This window comes from Kogia breviceps, chromosome 4, assembly GCF_026419965.1.
Source record: "Kogia breviceps isolate mKogBre1 chromosome 4, mKogBre1 haplotype 1, whole genome shotgun sequence".
In the NCBI taxonomy this organism is placed as follows: domain Eukaryota; kingdom Metazoa; phylum Chordata; class Mammalia; order Artiodactyla; family Physeteridae; genus Kogia; species Kogia breviceps.
This window is the reverse complement of record NC_081313.1, coordinates 115,779,163-115,798,634: the sequence shown is the minus strand read 5'-3', so window position 1 is coordinate 115,798,634 and position 19,472 is coordinate 115,779,163. Positions and strand designations below refer to the sequence as shown.

Sequence of the window (19,472 nt, the reverse complement as noted above, 5' to 3'; positions counted from 1 at the left end):
TCTCTTTTGAAATTGGACTTTGAGACTTTAAGGACAAATTGCTTCACTTCTAAAATCAAGGCATTCCAGGACATATTTGTTGAATCAATGAATTAATTCTTTTTCTTACAAATCTGAAAGTGGTCACAGCAGAGAGGTCAGTGGCACTTGTTATAGAACCCACGCCGTCTGCCCCAAGCAACAAGGTTTTGGGATGGGCCTGAGGAGCTGTTACTGAACACAAGTTCATGTGCCTGACTTACAGTGAGGCTAAACAAACTAAAACATCAGAGTTTCGAGCAGAGAAAGGTTTATTGCACGGTCAAACAGGGAGAATGGGTGGCTCATGCTCTAAAAAAATCCCCAAACTCCCTTATGGTTTTAGGGGAAGATTTTATACGCAAAATTTGGGGTGAGAGATGCAGGGTGTGTGACTTTCTTCTGACTGGTTGGTGGTGACGTAACAGGGCGGCACTTAAGGAATCTTGCCCTCAGCCTGAAGTTACCATCCTCCACCTGGGCAGGGAATAGTTTCCACAGAACTCACAGATATTATTATGTATAGTCCTTGACTGCAAACCAGGACCCTGAGCCAGCGTCAGATTAGCAACTGCTTGAATCTGCCTTTTGGAACTAAGGGACAGTCAAAGAGGCTGAATGAAGCCTATTTCCTACAAACAATAAATGGGGGACACAGAAAGGCTTTTGTGCCCAGGTGGGCCCATGGGGTCCTGCTCTGCTTCAGAGCCTCAGTGAGGCCCAGCAAACCTGGGCAGGTAAGATCCTGAGCTCAGGTATTTTTTCTCGGGATGGTCTGCAAGATAATTAGCCTAAGGCAACCCAATGCTCTGTCTGAATGAAGGGTGCTTTAGTAGTTCAAAACCCAAGGTCCCTGTGGTAAAACTCTGAAAGAATTTGTCGAAAGTCTGCGTATGTAGGTGTATTTCAAATTACTGCAATAGCAACAAGCGGTCAGAAGACGAAGAAATGACGAGGCTGAGCAACAAAGATTTTGAACCCCAGGTTCACACTGAACAAAGGCGCAGTACAAAATGGCGCCCTCCGCGAGGAGGAAACTCCAACTCGCGCAGAGCTCGTATCCGCCCGGGGCTCTCCCAGGACAACGCTGGGACCAAACTCACGTGAGCTGGAGCATCCTATGACAGCTCTAGTTAGACTCCTCCCCGGTTTCCGCCACTCCCTGCGCACATGCGCTCCAGGCACTCAGTAGGATGCCAGCTGCGCAGGCGCAACAGGCCCCTCCTCTCAGGCAACTGACGCAAGGAGACTGTTCGCAATTTATCCCGTGTGACCTTGAGTCTTTTCTGCCTCCGAGGACCGGGGTTGTCCAAGGTTCTGCCTTATGCTGCTTTTAGCCTCCTGGTCTCTCACGGAGCCCAGACCTGCCGCAGCTGGCACGGAAGGACACGGTTTTTCCTACCATCATGCTGCGAAGCGTATTAGCCATAGGCCCTGACTCCGGAAGCAGCGTTCACGTATTTTCTTATCAGGCAGCGCGGGCGGCGCCTCAGCGGAAGAGCGGGCTTCCAGGCCGCAGCGATCAAACCCCGCCCCCCACCTCACGTAGTTGGAGGTTTCCAGAAGCACTAGCATCACCGCGCTGCGCAATATTCGGCGGTTCGACCGCGTGTTTGCTGCCTCGTATTTCCACCATTTAGCAGCCATGATAAGCGCCAGCCGAGCCGCAGTAGCCCGTCTTGTCGGCGCCGCAGCCTCCCGGGGCCCCACAGCCGCCCGGCACCAGGTAAGGGACTGCCGGGCCTTCCCCGAGGGGCTCACGGCCTTGGGACTCAGTGCGGCAGGCCGCGGCCTTTGGGGTCAGAATCCTCGGGGAGAGACGGGGAGAGACGGAAAATAACATACGTTTAGTATTCAGTGCTGCCGGTTCAAGGCCTCATTCAGGGTTTTGCGTTCCTGTCTCAGGCCCTGCTGAGTCACACTCCTTGGGAGCCTAGAGTTTTATCTCATCGAGTACCGGGCAGTGGTCCTGATTAGTCCTTTTGAGACGATTAGACAGTTTGGGTCTTGAGTAGAAGGACGATTGTTCGTTGTGAAATGCAGAGTGTGCGAGGACCTCGTTGCTATGATACAACGAAGGAAGAAAGAGCATCTGAGCAATAAATTAAAAATCAAGCTTTGATTTTCTTGCTTACGAACATTTGACTAATTAGCTCCCCAGAATTTTGTCCTCCGTTATTTCAGAAAAAAATAAGCAAATCAGGAAAAGGCCATGGAGTGGTTGTTCATTGTCGTGTAAGACTAAAAACATACCTTTTGGGGAAACAGGAATTGTATTTCTTTGCACTCAGGTTGGGTAAAAGAAGACTTGTAAGTAGCCTGAGGTGAGATTGTAACAAAGGTCTTTGACACTGATGGGAAGCCACTCCTGACTTTTTTTTTTCCTCGTAAACTGACTTCACAAAATTACTAATTCTAGTTCCCTTAAAGCAGTAGCTTGGTAAGGTCAGGGGAAACGTCTCTGATTCAGTTAAATCTTTACCTGCAACACGTAACACATGTGGGTCTTAGGTAGACACTGCTCCTGATGATGAAATTGAGTAGTATTTTAACGTATTTTTGCTTCTCCACGGGATATTTAGCAGAATCTGGAAATAATTTTGGTTGTCACAACCTGGGTAGCCATGCTACTTACTAGTAGGTTCTATTTGTAAAGGCCCGAGTTGCTGCTAAACATTCTGCAGTGCATAGAACGGCCCAGCTCCCTACAAAGATTTTGTTGAAAATCAGTAGTGCCAAGGTTGAGAGACCCTTTGGTAATGTAATTCAAGATAATTTTATATCTATTTATTTCTCTGATTTCATTGGGAAAATTTATACTTTATTAGGCTTGTTTGAGTACCATAATGTCTTTTAGACATGAAATGTTTTATTTCAGTATATTTTATACATGGTAACCACTCAGTGAACAGAATGAAAGTCTCAACCTTTCATGTATTCTTCGGAAGAATAATTAAAACAAGCACAAGTTTTCATATGTAGTTCATGGCTGATTCTTTTTTTGTTTTGTTTTTAAGGATGGCTGGAATGGCTTTAGTCATGAAGCTTTTAGAATTGTTTCAAGGCGGGACTATGCGTAAGTGTAATTTCGTTTCCTTTAGCATTAAGATAATAAATATTAAACCCCAGAGCAATGGTCTTTAAATTTGTGATTAATTACTTCACTCCGAAAAAAAAGACAGCTAAGTTTATTTATAGAGTATGCATTTTGCCACAGTAGCAAATATTGTTTGCTTATGTTTTTCTACAACTGTTTTGGAGATCACTGTTAAGATAACTAATCATAGCATTGTTTTAAATGTCTTACAGATCAGAAGCAATCAAGGGAGCAGTTGTTGGTATTGATTTGGGTACTACCAACTCCTGTGTGGCAGTTATGGAAGGTAAACAAGCAAAGGTGAGCATGACTGGAAGCTCTGGATCATGTAGTGGTAACCAGTACACAATTCAGAATTCTGTGTCCTTTGGCTTAGATAAGGGACATTTTCAAAGTTGCTCCTAAATTCTTAAGACTTTTTTGAGGTAAATCTTTGTGCTTAATTGTATGCTGGTAATAAATGAATGGATTTGACTTCCCAGGATTTAAGTGTGTTCTAGTATAGATGTAAGACTCTACTAAGTTACCATTAGGACCTATTGGGATGACTTGTACTGTTGATTACTTCTGTAATTAAAGTTCTGCTTTTTTGTAAGTCAGTTAAACAAAGGCTAAAGGTGCAGGAACAGTCTAGAAGCAAGTGGAGCTCCAAATAATACATGGGCTGCATTCTAAGTAAGGCATGTTCTTTACTTCCTTCTAGAGGAAGTAGAGGCTGTTCCTCCTTTGTTTGTGAAATCTTTATTCCCACCTGGTTCTCCTCAAGAATATTTGGAGCACCTGGATTTTTAAATTTCTTGTTGGCAGTTTTTTTTAATGCCTGAAACTTGTAGGCATCACCAAAAAATCAGAAGTAGATTTAACTCTCCGTGTGGAAGGAAAGATTACATTGTCCAAACATTGAGTATGAAAGATGTGATTTATATTTATTCCTGTTTTTTGGATGTTCTTAGTTTTAGGTTGTTTTAATCTGCAATAGTAGTTGCTTACTATATCAGCATTCACAGAGCAGAAAAGTATGCCCATTAGTACTGTTCTTTAGTGTTTGTTTTGTGTCTTAAATGATTGGTACAAAGACACTAGTGGTGACTGGAACTTCATTCTCTGTCCTACTTTGGGAGTTTTAGGTGCTAGAGAATGCTGAAGGTGCCAGAACCACCCCTTCAGTTGTAGCCTTTACAGCAGATGGCGAGCGACTTGTTGGCATGCCGGCCAAGCGACAGGCTGTCACCAACCCAAACAACACATTCTATGCTACCAAGCGTCTCATTGGCCGGCGATATGATGACCCAGAAGTTCAAAAAGACATGTGAGTAATAGCAAAAAATGTGTTTATATGCAAAGGCTATATGGATGAATCTTACCAGCAGGATCCCTGGGGACAGGCCCTGCTCCTGCCAGAAGGGTCAAAAAATTCAATTCTGCCTTCACAGATTAGGTCTTTGCTATGTGTGACATGATATATGAAGATCTGGCTAGTCATTCCTGGACCACATAAATGGCGTTAAACATATAAGGTAGATAATGGCATAGGTGCCATCTTGATACTGATCAGATATGTTTTCAAGGTTCATCCTTGTTGTGGCATGTATTGGTATTTCATTCCTTTTTATGGCCAAATAATATCCCATTGTATGCATACATACTGCATTTTGTTTATCTGTTTGTTAATGGGCATTTGGGTTGTTTCCACTTTTTGGCTCTTATGAATAATGCTACCATAAACATTTGTGTATTATAGGTTTTTGCGTGGACATATGTTTTCTTTTGGATAGACATCTAGTAACGGAATTGCTAGGTCATATGGTATCTCTGTTACCGCTTTCCAAAGTAGCTGCATAAATTTTTGGTGAGAAGAATGTTCAGGTTTCTTCAGGATGTTTTTACATGTTAATGATTGCTTTCTAAAGGTTTTCATTAAACAAATTCCTGAAGTTCTCATTTGTTGGCCATGGATCTCTTGGGGTGGAAGATGGGCTTTCACGGTGTATGGTAACCTCATGGTAGGTTGTGCTGGCATGTTTTCTCAAGTATAATTTTTGTGTCTTTCAGTAAAAATGTTCCTTTTAAAATTGTCCGTGCCTCTAATGGTGATGCCTGGGTTGAAGCTCATGGAAAACTCTATTCCCCAAGTCAGATTGGAGCATTTGTGTTGATGAAGATGAAAGAGACTGCAGGTGAGAAAGTTTCGTTCATATCTGGGAAAATTCAGAGAACTGCATGATTCCTCTGAGATCACTGGCTTCCATACCTCAGTGTCCTTTGGATGAGTTTACAGTGGCTTTTATACAGAATACCTAGGAATGGCAAGACTTTTTTACTCTTTCCCTACAAATTGAATTTCTCTTCCAAGTTTTCCTAATGGTGGCTTGCTTGTTTCTTTTTTCCAGAAGGGAAATCAAAAGATTACACATTAAGCTTTTGTGTCTGTTAGGTAAAACTTCCCATTTAAGAAACTAGTGGTCCTTTTAAATCTAAAAGTAGGTCATTGTAGCTGGTGAGCCTTCATTAACATGTTAAAGGTGAGATCTTGGGTTTTTAAAATTGGAGTGTTTTCCTACAAGGTCTCTTCATGTTAGGTCATATGCTGAAAAACCATTGGGTGCTGTTTGTGACCTCAAGAGAGTGACACAGGTTGTTAGGCTACATTAGTAATTGTAGCCTGTTTCGTCTGATAGGGTCTCATGAATGATTTTCATTGATTGCTTTTCCAGAAAATTACTTGGGGCATACAGCAAAAAATGCTGTGATCACCGTCCCAGCGTATTTCAATGACTCTCAGAGACAGGTGAGTTTAGTTATCATTTTAATACATTTATTTATTTATTTATTTATTTATTGTTTATTTTCGGCTTCATTGGGTCTTGGTTGCTGCACATGGGCTTCCTCTAGTTGCAGCGACCAGGGGCTACTCTTCATTGCGGTGTGTGGGCTTCTCTTGTTGTGGAGCACAGGCTTAGTTGCTCTGCGGCATGTGGCATCTTCCTGGACCAGGGCTCGAACCTGTGTCCCCTCATTGGCAAAAGGATTCTTAACCACTGCTGCCACCAGCGGAGCCCCCCAATTAGCATTTTTATTCAGGATATTAATGGTACCTGGGACACGGTGGAAAATGCTTTTTTCTTTTTTTATAGGCCACTAAGGATGCTGGCCAGATATCTGGACTAAATGTGCTTCGGGTAATTAATGAACCCACAGCAGCTGCTCTGGCCTATGGCCTAGACAAATCAGAAGACAAAATGTAAGTTTGTGCAGTAAATTCCACCTAGATTTGTGAGACTTAAGTTCATGGAACCTTGAAACTTATCCTAAATCGTCATCTTGATTTCATAGTGATTGAGCCTTATACTTAGACTGGAAATGTACTGCCTTGACCTTTTCTCAAGGCTTTTATGGTCTGTGTTTTTCATTCATTTCAAGATTGTCCCTTGATTACTTTTTCTTTTTAAAGTACTGGTCGTGGTCATTTTTTTCCCTTGGTATGCCTGTTGACAAGTATTCATCCAAAAGAGTGGGTTTTGCTTTTTAACATTTCATTTTAACTGTATGTGTGTTTTACATGTTGCTATTCGGGCCACCTGTTAAGACATACGTCACTTATGCAGTCATCAACTTTCATAATTATACCTGCGGGGAAGGTAGCCAAGTTTATGTTGATTTGGTTACTGAAATCCATACGCTGTGATGAATTTTGTTCCTGACGGCCTTTTTTCTTTCTAGCATTGCTGTATATGATTTAGGTGGTGGAACTTTTGATATTTCCATACTGGAAATTCAGAAAGGAGTATTTGAGGTGAAATCCACCAACGGAGACACTTTTTTAGGTGGTGAAGACTTTGACCAGGCCTTGCTGCGTCACATTGTGAAGGAGTTCAAAAGAGAGGTTAGTTAGCAGTGTGGTTAATATGTACACATTGGAATACTGAGAATTTCTTTGTTCGGACTGCTGACTTGCTTTATGATTTTTTTTTCCCCTAAAGAGAGTGTTGAGTAGGCCACTGAAATTGCATTTGAGTTCCATGAGTGCTCTGAACTATTCTGGTTATCGTAGCTTCAAATTGGGAACAAACAACAATTAAAAGGCTATAGCACCTGGTGTACAAGAGTACTATGGCATTTTATATTAGAGACTTGAATATCTTTGGATTTGGAGTATCCGCATTTGACAGGGGTTGCTGGAACCAATTCCTCACAGATACCAAGGGATGACTGTATAGGTTTCCCCCACTATCTGAAAATTGAGCTTGCAGAACTTTTGATAAGCTGAAATGTCGTGAAACTACATATTTTGCTAACAGATGCACAACATAAGTGGTTGTATGCTCATAGTTCAAAGCTGTGGTGGTGGTTTGGTGCTCAGATAAGTGTAGTTACTGGGGAAGGAGCTTGGGGTGCACACTGCCTCTGTAATGGCTCGCTGCAAAGCAAACGCTGAACATTATTTGTCCTTTTTGCCTTTTTTGTAAAAGTGAAAATCCTTTTTAGATTTTATTTGGTTAGCAAAAACAGGTACTAATGTAGATCTTTTATAAAAGGGAAGGGGTGTAAAGCAAACTTTGGAAAAGGAATTATGGGAACTCCTTTTTTGAGCTAGAATCCTACAGCTGGAAAGAACTGAGAACAGTTCATCCTCTAACTCCAGACACATTTCTTTTTCAAAGTTGGTCTTCTTTTTTCCTATAGATTTTTAAGGGCAATAAGTAATTTCTGCTTGTTTATAAAGGTATGGCTCTATTTTGTTTTGTTACAGCTTACCACTGCTATTTAAGTAGTATTCATTTTCTTAACACTAATATATTGTGTGTCTTCACTTTGTAGACAGGGGTTGATTTGACCAAAGACAACATGGCGCTTCAAAGGGTTCGGGAAGCCGCTGAGAAGGCCAAGTGTGAACTCTCTTCATCTGTGCAGGTGAGACGTGGACAAATTCCACCAGTATTTTATTTTTTTAATTATTTTATTTTATTTTATTTTATTTTTTGGCGGTACACAGGCCTCTCACTGTTGTGGCCTCTCCCATTGCGGAGTGCAGGCTCAGCGGCCATGGCTCATGGGCCTAGCCACTCTGTGGCATGTGGCATCCTCCCGGACCGGGGCATGAACCCATATTCCCTGCATCGGCAGGCAGACTCTTAACCACTGCGCCACCAGGGAAGCCCCCACCAGTCTTGATGGATCTTTTCAGCCTGAGTTTACTCGAATAGCATATTCTAATTGGCATAATGTCGGTCAGATTTTTTTTAACAGTTTTCTGGTTGGTGATAAAAGAGCCTTTCCATTAGCAAAGGAGCATTATGTTTTTTGTGGGTGAGCTGAAGCACCCAAATCAGAGGTTATGATTTGCTTTCCTGCTGCCACCTGAGAACCTGGAATTAGGTCTCCTGCCATCTTGCTATATCCCTGACACAGACCTAACATGCTGTTATTCTGTTCTTAGTGGTTAAGGCAAAGGGAGGCTTCATCTTTCAGAACTGGAACAACTTTAGCACTCTGGGAAGGGAAGAGGTATTTATAGCATCTGTCATTGTGTTGGTAAAGTGGGTGACCTTCAGTCACATCTGGATTTTCTTTCTTTTTTTTTCCTTTTTCTTTTTAATAGCAGCTATAAGGAGTGACAAAGCTGTACAGGGTCATCCATGAGGTTGATGGTATTCCCTTGTCCTGCTGTCAGAATTTGCAGCACGAACAGGGGCTGAAATATGTGGCATTACCAGAGGATAGCTTATAATTCTTCCCAGGGGTTGTCACTTTATGAAACGGGACGTTGGTTAGTTTTACTGTGGCTCTATCCTATTGATAGCTATTTGGATTGTTTTCCACCATTTTGCTATTATAGCAAGGTGTATTGACCATCCTTGTACATTAACGTTTGTGCATGTGTGATTGTAGGTGTGTAGGTTAAATTTATAGAAGCATTTATTACCTTTGAGTTTATAATGTGGTTTGGGGAGGTGGACACTAATGTGAACATTATATTAATAAATGTCAGAAGTAACGTAGAGGTTAAGAGTTACTCTGCAAGCAGACTGGTGGAGATGAAGTCCTTATTTCATTACTTATTAGCTGTGTGACCTTGAATGAATTAACATTTCTGTTTTCTTGTCTATAAAATGAGGATAATTAGTGCTCCATTCCCCCTTAGAGTTGTGAGGATTAGTAAATTAATACAAATAACATACTTAGGACAATGTGTAGTAAATAGTAAGTGGTACTCTAAATGTATGTATTAATTTTGTTTTTTTAAAAAGGCAAAGTTAGATTTATAATAAAAGAACGTGACAGGTGTTTGACATAATTAGGAGAGCTTCTGAAAGGTGAGTTAATCAGGAAGAGATAAAGGGTCAGGTACGTATGAGGTTCTCGAGTAAAGATCTGAGTAAGGGTCAGTGTGGCTGAAGTACAGACTAGACTGGCAGGAGGAGCATAGAAGATAGGCTAGAGGCTTTATAGATTTGTCTTTCCTGAGATAATGACAACAGACTACTGAAAATTTTTAAGGTGGGCCAGTAACATGGTCAGATTTGGGGAAAGCACTCTGAGGTGGAGTGTTCTTTGTGGCAGCCTGAGTGGGTGTGGGAAAATGTTGGGAGGCTATTGCAGCACACCAGGTGGTGAGAAAGGAAGGACTTGGACCAGAGTGTGGTAGTGAATTGAGAGAGAAGAGGGACAGAACTTCATGGTGGAACTGGTTTTCGAGGTTGGAGAACCCTGGAGTTTTTCACTTGGTCATTAATTTATAGCATATAGAACTGCATTAATACAGTAACTACATGTGGCTATTTAAAATTAAATACAATTTTTAAGAATTCCATTTCTCAGTTCCACTAGCTGTATTTCAAGTATTCAGCTACATGTGACTAGTGGCTGCTGGATTGAAAAGCACAGATAGAGAACATTCCCATTGCCACAGAAAGTTCTGCTGGATTGCATTACTATAGGTAATTTTATTTACTGATTTGGTTTGTTAACATTTTGTAAAGAAAGAGAAAATTGTTATTGGTGTTCTTGAAACTATATCTACTGTCACTGTTTTTACAAAAGATGTGTTGATTATCCCTGTAAAGCATTTATCTGTCCAGGGTACTCTACCTAAAGGAAGCTGGTTAAGGATTTGCTCCCTTCAGTCTTTATTCCCTGTTGGCCTTGCTTTGTGAAGTTGGAGGGGCAGCATACACAAACTCTGTTCCTGGGGGTTCACCTCGAGACACCTGTTTCTGCATGTTTTGTTAGTCTAAATATTCTTAATCCATGCCTTATCAGGATTTTAGGCTTATTAAATACTGTGTTACATGGTGTGACTGTAGCAGTGTTAGCTACTCTCTGGGAATGTGATAGCAGTGGTCAGTCCTTGTAGTTGTCTTTAGCTTTTTTGTTGTAGGTTTCTTAACCATCTTCCTGAAACTTGGAAAGCCCTGGTTTGGTGGCAGATTATTTGGTTCAGAGCAGCATATGTACCTTTCACATTTTTCTTAATGTGCAAGGAAATTTTTAAAAACTTGGTAAAAGAACACAGTAGTGTGATTCTTAATATATTTTTAATGGCAGAACAGACTGTTCTTCACCTCCTGAATGGGGATTTTTCCTGCTTCTCTATTCCTTTCTTCATTGTTAATAACAGATTTATAGTGTTTACTTCTGGGAAGAAAAGAGGTTGAATCTTCAAGAGTCACTGTCTGGGTTTCCCTGGTGGTGCAGTGGTTGGGGGTCCACCTGCCTATGCAGGGGATGAGGGTTCGTGCCCCGGTCCGAGAGTATCCCACATGCCGTGGAGTGGCTGGGCCCGTGAGCCGTGGCCGCTGAGCCTACGCGTCTGGAGCCTGAGCTCCGCGACAGGCGAGGCCACAACAGTGAGAGGCCCGCGTACCGCAAAAAAAAAGAGTCACTGTCTTTGGTGACCGTACATTTAATCTGACCCTCCCTGTTACTTTCAGAGTCTTCCTTTCCTAGAGTATAGTCTTTAATTGAAGTAATAAAGAGATTTCACTACTGGTCTCCCTGCTTCCTTTGCAGACTGACATCAATTTGCCATACCTTACAATGGATGCTTCTGGACCCAAGCACTTGAATATGAAGCTGACCCGGGCTCAGTTTGAGGGGATTGTTACTGATCTAATCAGAAGGACCATAGCTCCATGCCAAAAAGCCATGCAAGATGCAGAAGTTAACAAAAGTGACATAGGAGAAGTGATTCTGGTTGGTGGCATGACTAGGATGCCTAAGGTAAGAACCCATGGAATTCTTGACATAGAGAGCAGAGAGGGCCAACACATAATGATTTATTAGGACATAACATATGGCTTATGTTGTGTAGGGACATGAATATGTGGCCCTTCTACCACGCTGACCTAAAAGGCAGATGTATTTGTGCCCTTGCTAGAGAGTTCTTAAAGGGTATTTTTTAAAAAGGATTAGGAAAGGGGAGAATGTCTTAGGGGTTATAGCAAGGAGGATCCTGAACTTCAGTTTTATAGAATTTTTAGGAATGAAACAAAGTTTGCGGTCAGAGACAGCTTAACATCTTGGTACTAACTAGCCTCTATGGGCAGTTTTGGACATGTGTTTTGCAGTATAGTGTTTGGGGTTTCTAAAGGCATCTATTCAACAGAGATTTGTGCAATGATGCATTTTATCAGCACATCATTCTGAAAAGACAGGTGTGTGGAAAACTAATAACTGAGCACAGAACCTGTTGATGGTGTAATTCTTGCTTTATAGCTTGAATAGAACTATCTTGGGCCTTGATTTTCATAATTTTTCCTTTGGAGTACTTGTGCCTAGGAAAATGATGCATACAATAAATCTGAAGTGAAAAGGAGAGGCTTTGAACCAGACAGATATCTTTATGTTAACAAAGTATCCCAGATGTTAATTCAAATAGAACTTTTTCCTAGCATTAGTAAAATAAGCAGGAGGGGAAAACATGCCTCATACTTGCACCAGAATTGAATTACTACTGCTCCTGTTAAGCTGATTTTTAGTTGATATGTAGAAGAGGACTTGGACTATACAAATTAAGTCCCCTTGCCTTGTACCTTGTATTTCTAATTTGATGTGTTGCTTGGGAAACCAGATAACAAAATTTAGGCAAATTGTTTCCAAATTTAAAAGGGCTTATGAATGAGATACTTAAGAGTAAAGTAAATGTGTAACCAAGTAATATACTTAACTCATTAACAAGAACTCAGCTACAAAATAATTTGAATAAACATTCTTGGATCTGAAGCACCCTGTCCTGAGACCTGGTGGGGTCTCAGGACACATGTGCTATTCTCCCCTTCTCAGGCAATTGTCCTCAGTAGTGAGTGACAAGCTTCTTTTTTCTTGGTGCTCAGGTTCAGCAGACTGTGCAGGATCTCTTTGGCCGAGCCCCAAGTAAAGCTGTCAATCCTGATGAGGCTGTGGCCATTGGAGCTGCCATTCAGGGAGGTGTGTTGGCTGGTGATGTCACAGATGTGCTACTCTTGGATGTCACTCCCCTGTCTTTGGGTATTGAGACTCTGGGAGGTGTCTTCACCAAGCTTATTAACAGGAACACCACTATTCCAACCAAGAAGAGCCAGGTAAAAGCCACCCCACCCTACTTTGTCACAGAGATACTAGGTTCTGTGAGGATGTGATTGTAGCCACTTCTGTGAGCTTTTCCTAGAAAACTTCCCTTTTTGTTTTGCAGTCCATAACTAGTTGAATGTGGAGGGGTGGTAAGAATCTTGTCCTTTGTTTTCTTTTGTTTCTGGAAAAGTTCTCTTTACCTGTCAGCCAGTGGTGATGATTTTAGGGAAGTCATCAGTAGTCTCTCCTTCTCAGTATAATAATTGCCAGAAGGAGCCTCATCATTTGAGACTAAATTCTTATACTCTTCTGTTCTCAAAGGCAGTAAAAAGAATGGCGTGGCTGAGACTAGGGGAGTGTGCTTGTCTTCCTGGAGAACGATAGGGGTTCTGAGATACCAAGCCAGGGTTATATGGACAATGGCTTGGCTTCGATTAAGAATTATTTCCTTTCTCAGTTTTGGTGTTTTTCTGAAAGAACTATGGCTATTGCTATGTTTGTAGTGATGTATTGCCAACACATCATTCTGAAGAAAAGTGTGTGATTTCCTGTGACTATGAGCATAAAATAAATGTCCTCTCTCTGACCCATTTCTCTGGATGAGCATGTTTCAACATCTTGCTTTTTACAGCTCCTTCTCTTGAGGCCTTCTGTGCTAATGCTGCATCTTTGTACAATGCATTTGCTTAGCTGAAAACTATAGCTATTGTATGCCCTTTTGCTGTGTTAATCCTACTCCTGTTCTCTGTAAAGACATAAGCCTTTGTTCTGAACATTAGAGTACGTTAGGATTCTTCCAGTGTTGGGATGTGAATTTCTTCCTTCGGTTTGTTGCACTTTCTAAGGGGGAATAGGCTGGAAAAAAAAAAAAGCAGGCTGCCAACCCAGCAAGTTTCCTTTTTCTTCCTAGGTGTTTTCTACAGCTGCTGATGGACAGACTCAGGTGGAGATTAAAGTGTGTCAGGGTGAGAGAGAGATGGCTGGAGACAACAAACTTCTTGGACAGTTTACTTTGGTAGGTATTGGGAATCATGAATGTTATGCTCATTTTTTTATGGTGAAGTTACACTATTCTAACCCCTAATATTACCATAAACTTCTGACAGACGTAGTCTGTGTTATCTTAGCTAGTATTCAAATGAATTCTGCAACTGGATAATAACGGCTTCAGTTTTTACCTGAAAGCTCTGCTTCTTGTGTCTTAGGAACTAAATAAAGAAGCTTGTAAGAGCCAGGGAAAGGTTCATAAACAGTGCTTATTAGAAGAAATTCCTGATTACTATTTTACTACTTTTAAAGACATTTGATATTGTTATATTGGCTGCTACTTCGTCATTGTCGTCTCTTTTTTTTGGCCATGCTCTGTGGCATGTGAGATCTTAGTTCCCTGACCAGGGATTGAATCTGTGCCCTCTGCAATGGAAGTGCAGAGTCTTAACCACTGGACCGCCAGGGAAGTCCCTTATTACTGGCTTCTAGTCAGCATCACTTATTGCTTGTTGGGATGAATGATGGAAAAGTTTACTCTTCACGCATTGTGTGTCCTTAGGTACATAAAGCCATTGTGGTTACTTGCTATAGCCAACCTTCACTAGTATGAGTCCTGTTTATTTCAAGCAGCAATGAAATTACTATCTTCACTGACAAACTCATGTTTTTGTACATTTAAGTGAAAGTTTCACTTGTTCCTCTCAGAAACCAAGTAATTTCTTCCCCAGAAGACCATATAGGTTTTGGAAATAGAGCACTGGACCCCTTTGTGAGAGGAGCTTACTCTGGTATTTATTTATTCTAGATTGGGATTCCCCCAGCCCCTCGTGGAGTCCCTCAGATTGAAGTTACATTTGACATTGATGCCAATGGGATTGTACATGTTTCTGCCAAAGATAAGGGTACAGGACGCGAGCAGCAGAGTAAGTACTCTTATTTATTAAGACTGTAAGAGTGAGGTGAGGGACTTTTCTCTGTTGGGAACTAGACTCTCTAGATTAGGCATTATCTTTTCCCCTAGCCTCAGGGGAGAATAATGAGTCCTCTTTGCCCTCTCCTCAGTTATCAGTGTCAAATTAACAGGTATGGTGTTTATTCCCCCAAAAAAGGCAAGCACTGAGCCTCTGGATTGCTGAAATTTTGGTAGGTAGGACAGTTAGTTCTTTATATATTTAGACCCTTGGTTTCCCTCTGCTTATTATAGGACAATAGGATATTCCCCTTCTTCATAATGCACATCAAGACAGCTACTCTGAAGAGGAGGATTCTTTTTCTTAATACAGTAGAGGAAGAAGCATATAGTTTTCCTGGGAAATAATGAGGTGCCTTCTTTTCATTATAGTTGTGATCCAGTCTTCTGGTGGGTTAAGCAAAGATGATATTGAAAATATGGTTAAAAATGCAGAGAAGTATGCTGAGGAAGACCGGCGAAAGAAGGTGATTACTTTGCTCATAACTTCTATGGGAAATGCCTTTCTTATTTATTCTCAGTCTTCCCATATCAAAATTTTCATGTTACAGAATCCAGCTAAAACCTCTTACATCTCAGACCACAGTGATTTCTCCCTCTTAACTGTTTATACTGTTAACTGTATGTAGCAGTTTTCATGTTGTCTTCTTAGTGAGGACATTCAGCCAACTAGTTGATTGGGAAGTCTTCATTCATACTACATTTTAAATTTCTCTTAGGAACGAGTTGAAGCAGTTAATATGGCTGAAGGAATCATTCATGACACAGAAACCAAGATGGAAGAATTCAAGGACCAATTGCCTGCTGATGAGGTAAACCCTCTTTTAAAATAGCTCAAGAAGTTGGGAGGCATCGTCACCAATGTCAGTGAAGGTCATTTTTCTGTGTGGGTCTTGATAGGAATTTAGTTTTAAAAAAATACTTCTAAACATTCTGCTGTGTGTTATGGGATAAGAACCAGAAAAAGTGAAGGTCTGGTTTTGTTTTGTTTTTAAGTGCCACAAGCTAAAAGAAGAGATTTCCAAAATGAGGGAGCTCCTCGCTCGAAAAGACAGTGAAACAGGAGAAAATATAAGGCAGGCAGCATCTTCCCTTCAGCAAGCATCATTGAAGCTCTTCGAAATGGCATACAAAAAGGTACAAGGCCTGTTTTACTCAATATTTTGCTCCTAACTTGATGTAACTGCTCTAGATTACTGTCACTGATGGCTCCTACATAGCCATTTATGGAACTTGGAGTATTGGAATTGGAAATATCTTTCTTCCTGCCTTCTTGACTACTTTGGGTGGGAGGGAGGGAGGGAGGGTGAGGTCAAAGGAAGAAATCACTAAAATTGGGAGGGTGAAACAGGCAGGAAGATATGGTTTTTTTGTTTTTAGTTCATCAGAGAGCAAACTGTCACCCTTAACGTTAAACAAGTGACTCTCAAATGTTTTTTTATAGATGGCATCTGAGCGGGAAGGCTCTGGAAGTTCTGGCACTGGGGAGCAAAAGGAAGATCAAAAGGAAGAGAAACAGTAACAGCAGTAAACTTTAGAGTCAAAAGGACAACATATTATGATGCTTGGGAGTGAAGGGATTTCCTGAGCTGCAATGGGCAAAATTTCAGTCTTCTACTGTGTTTTTGCAGTATTCTATATATAATTTCCTGAATATGTAAATTTAGTGACCATTAGCTAATGATCATTTAACAAGTGATAACTCCCAACAGTACAGAGTTCACAGTATTCTGTCCCTAGACTGTCATTCTTTTTCAGCTGCATGTAAAATGGGGGAAAGAAGATACATTGATCATTCTAAAGATTTAACGTTGTTTTGTGCTAAGTAGCTGTATTTTCAAAGGGGTGAAACCATTCCACACACTGAAGACAGGTCTGGAATGAGACCATAGGGGGATGAGATCCTTCTAGTTACCTAAGTACTGCTGTACCAGCCTGTGTGTATATGGAGTTCTTCAACTGAGGCCTTGCAAGGCAAGCCAGCTGTGCCACGTTGGGAGGTAGGACAGGGGAAGCTAAATCAGTGGAAAACAAAGCTAGCTATTTATGTGAGGTCCAGCTTCTAAAACACAAGTCTCCCAAAATTTCTGAAGGCATACTTTCCTAGCTACCCTTTGGCCTGTGTCTGGTACCTGTATCCCTGATGACTGTTTTTGATCCATTCTGGATTTTTAAAAAAAATAAATAGGAAAAGCATTTTGATCTCTTGTCTGTGAGGGGTGAGGCCCTGAGATTTAGCTTTAGAAATATGACATGAATCACATTTTCCAACTCCCTGACCTCGATACAGGATTTTCTAACACTGGCATTTGAGTTTCTAACAAATTGAAAACTTGGGAAGGCTGGTATAATAATAAGAATTATCACCAAAGACAAGTCAGGTTCAGAGGATGCTTTTTTTTTTTTCCCTCCCTAGCCCCATCTGAGGTTTGGAATGTTGAAACAGTCTTTATTTAGATCTCTAACATGAAAATCAGGCCTCCTATTTCCAGGCTGCTTTCTGCTGAAAATAAGTCCAACCAGAATTGGCTTCCAGTAATGAAACACGTCTAGAATTAAGTCCTAAGGTGATTTCAGTGGCTCAATAATAACAGGAACCCAGATTCTTTCTATAGTTTTGCTTTTTCATCCTCAGTGAGTTGCCTTGTCCTAATTTCTCTAATGTAGTTCTAAATATCACATGCTAACAACTTCAGAACCAGGAAGGTGACTGCATCTTAGAACTCAAGTTTTAAGAATTATTTATTTCTTAAAAATTAAAGAGATAGGGCTTCCCCGGTGGTGCAGTGGTTGAGAGTCCACCTGCCGATGCAGGGGACACGGGTTCATGCCCCGGTACGGGAAGATCCCATATGCCGTGGAGCGGCTAGGCCCGTGAGCCGTGGCCGCTAAGCCTGCGCTTCCAGAGCCTGTGCTCCACAATGGGAGAGGCCACAACAGTGAGAGGCCCGCGTACCGCAAAAAAAAAAAAAAAAAAAAAAAATGAGATTGTTTACGTGATAATTATGTTTCTGGAAAATTGTTTATTAACATCCTTTTAAAAGCTTCTTGAGGTTTCATATGAGAAATAATAGGCTCAAATTTTCAGCCACATGACCACTTGGTGGGAACCTTGTGGGATGTGCAGTAATTCTTTATGAAGGATTGTTTTGTGGCATGCTGGGGAAGATAACTAGCATCTCTGGGCTCACTAAACGCGTCTAGTGTTTGCCAATCACTGGTGATAACTAAGCCTCTCAAGCATTTCCAAAGCACCCCAATTCAGAACTACTGGTTTATATTATTCAAGATTTCATCTTTGAGATCAGCGAGAGGAGCCATGCCCTGAACAAAATGGGTTCTGTTAGGTGGGGAGAAGAGCTGCTTGGGCAGGTACCCACAGATACTGTCTCAAGCTGTGCCATGAGTGGTATATATAGTAGTAGTTCGGTTACCTACTAATAAAACTAATAATCAGCACAAGCAGCCTTGAACAATAATTTAAATTCAGATACAGTCTTCCTTTTGTGGTGACAGGTGCTTGATAGGTCCCAAAAGGAAAACTTCCTGGGATTATTCCAGTTGTCATCCCCACTTAAAACTCCACCCTTGCTAAACAACAGTACAGCACATGTGATCTGACCCCTCAATACCTTTCTTCTCTCCTACCCTGCTTGGACAGTCTTCCTACAGATTTCTACCTGACTCATCCCTCACTTTTCTTAAGTCATAAGGTGGTGTTTTTTTTTTTTTTAATTTAGTTATAAGGTTTTGAAATGTCATAAAACATGCTGCCTTCAAGTCCCTGTCATTTCTTATCCTTACCCTACTCTTTCTCCACAGCAGTTATTACCACCTAATTTGTCTTTCCCATTGCTATGGTCTGAATTTTAGGTCCCCCAAATCCCTATGTTGAAATCCAAACTCCTACAGTGATGGTATTAGGAGGTAGTAGATCACTAAAAGGGGCTCTAGAAATCCCTGATCCCCTTCCACCATATGAGGACACATTTAAGTTTGTGACCTGGAAGAGGGCCCTCACCTGACCTTGCTGGCACCCTGATCTCAGACTTTCCAGCCTTCAGAACTGCAAGATAAATTTTGTTTATAAGCTACCCAGCCTGTTACTTTGTTATGGCAGCCTGAATGGACTAAGACCAACCATTTTAAGTTTCAAGAAGCCAGAAACTTTTGTTCACTGCTATTTTCCAACATGAGAACAATACTTGGCACTTAAGCACTCAAATCTTTTGTCAAATCAGTCTCTCCCACTGTCCAAAACTCTTGGGTGGTTTGGTTTCTCCATTTGAGAGAGAAAGGCCTTAATTTTTAAGTTTATGTATAAATTATACTCTGATCTGTCAAGAGTTCTAGGGGCAACAAACCAAACACAGAAATTAGAACTTAACTGGTAAAAGGTAAGTCTTAATTAGGAAAAGAATTCAAGGAGAAATTAATAGTGATGTTTAGAAGACTAAAAATGTGGCCTGAGGTATTCTTGGGCCAGCAAAGGGGGAAAACGAATGACCAGAATAATGCACAACCCTCTTTTATATTTCCTAGGTATAAAAGTCTAATTCTGTTGCTGACTCTCTTGAAAAAATTTATCCAAGTGGAGTTTTTTCTCAACTTTTTATTTCAAACTTATTCTTAGAAAATTAAAAGAATGGTATAATGAACACACACAAAACACCATTCACCTAGATTCAATTAGCATTTTGCCACATTTGCACTCTTTTACACTTGTGTGTGTTCACTATATATTTGTTTTCTGAACATCATGACACTTCAGCCTAAATATTTCAGCACTCAGCATTCTCCCCGCAAATATTATAATCAGGAAATTTAGCACTGATATACTACTACCAT

At 41.0% G+C, this 19,472-nt stretch overlaps 1 protein-coding gene and 2 non-coding genes across 4 annotated transcripts; all 3 read left to right on the top strand.

Moving 5' to 3' along the window:
- The first annotated feature begins 1,207 nt into the window (after positions 1-1,207).
- HSPA9 (heat shock protein family A (Hsp70) member 9) lies at positions 1,208-16,826 on the top strand. 2 transcript variants are annotated; one of them, XM_059061263.2, is made up of 17 exons: positions 1,208-1,744; positions 3,036-3,094; positions 3,328-3,415; positions 4,243-4,424; positions 5,168-5,292; positions 5,830-5,903; positions 6,250-6,356; positions 6,836-6,998; positions 7,934-8,026; positions 11,126-11,335; positions 12,448-12,675; positions 13,575-13,679; positions 14,460-14,577; positions 14,997-15,091; positions 15,344-15,436; positions 15,621-15,761; positions 16,069-16,826. In XM_059061263.2, exons 1-17 carry the CDS (start codon positions 1,664-1,666, stop codon positions 16,144-16,146), a joined length of 2,040 nt encoding a protein of 679 aa, XP_058917246.1. In that variant the 5' UTR covers positions 1,208-1,663; the 3' UTR covers positions 16,147-16,826. The 2 variants fall into 2 exon arrangements, with proteins under 2 accessions (XP_058917246.1, XP_066887830.1); XM_067031729.1 differs by lacking the exon at positions 12,448-12,675 and having other exon boundaries at positions 1,288-1,744.
- Positions 11,727-11,797, top strand: LOC131756494 (small nucleolar RNA SNORD63). Its single transcript, XR_009335668.1, has one exon. It is a non-coding gene; the product is annotated as a small nucleolar RNA SNORD63 (small nucleolar RNA).
- Positions 13,162-13,229, top strand: LOC131756495 (small nucleolar RNA SNORD63). Its single transcript, XR_009335669.1, has one exon. It is a non-coding gene; the product is annotated as a small nucleolar RNA SNORD63 (small nucleolar RNA).
- Positions 16,827-19,472: the final 2,646 nt, after the last annotated feature.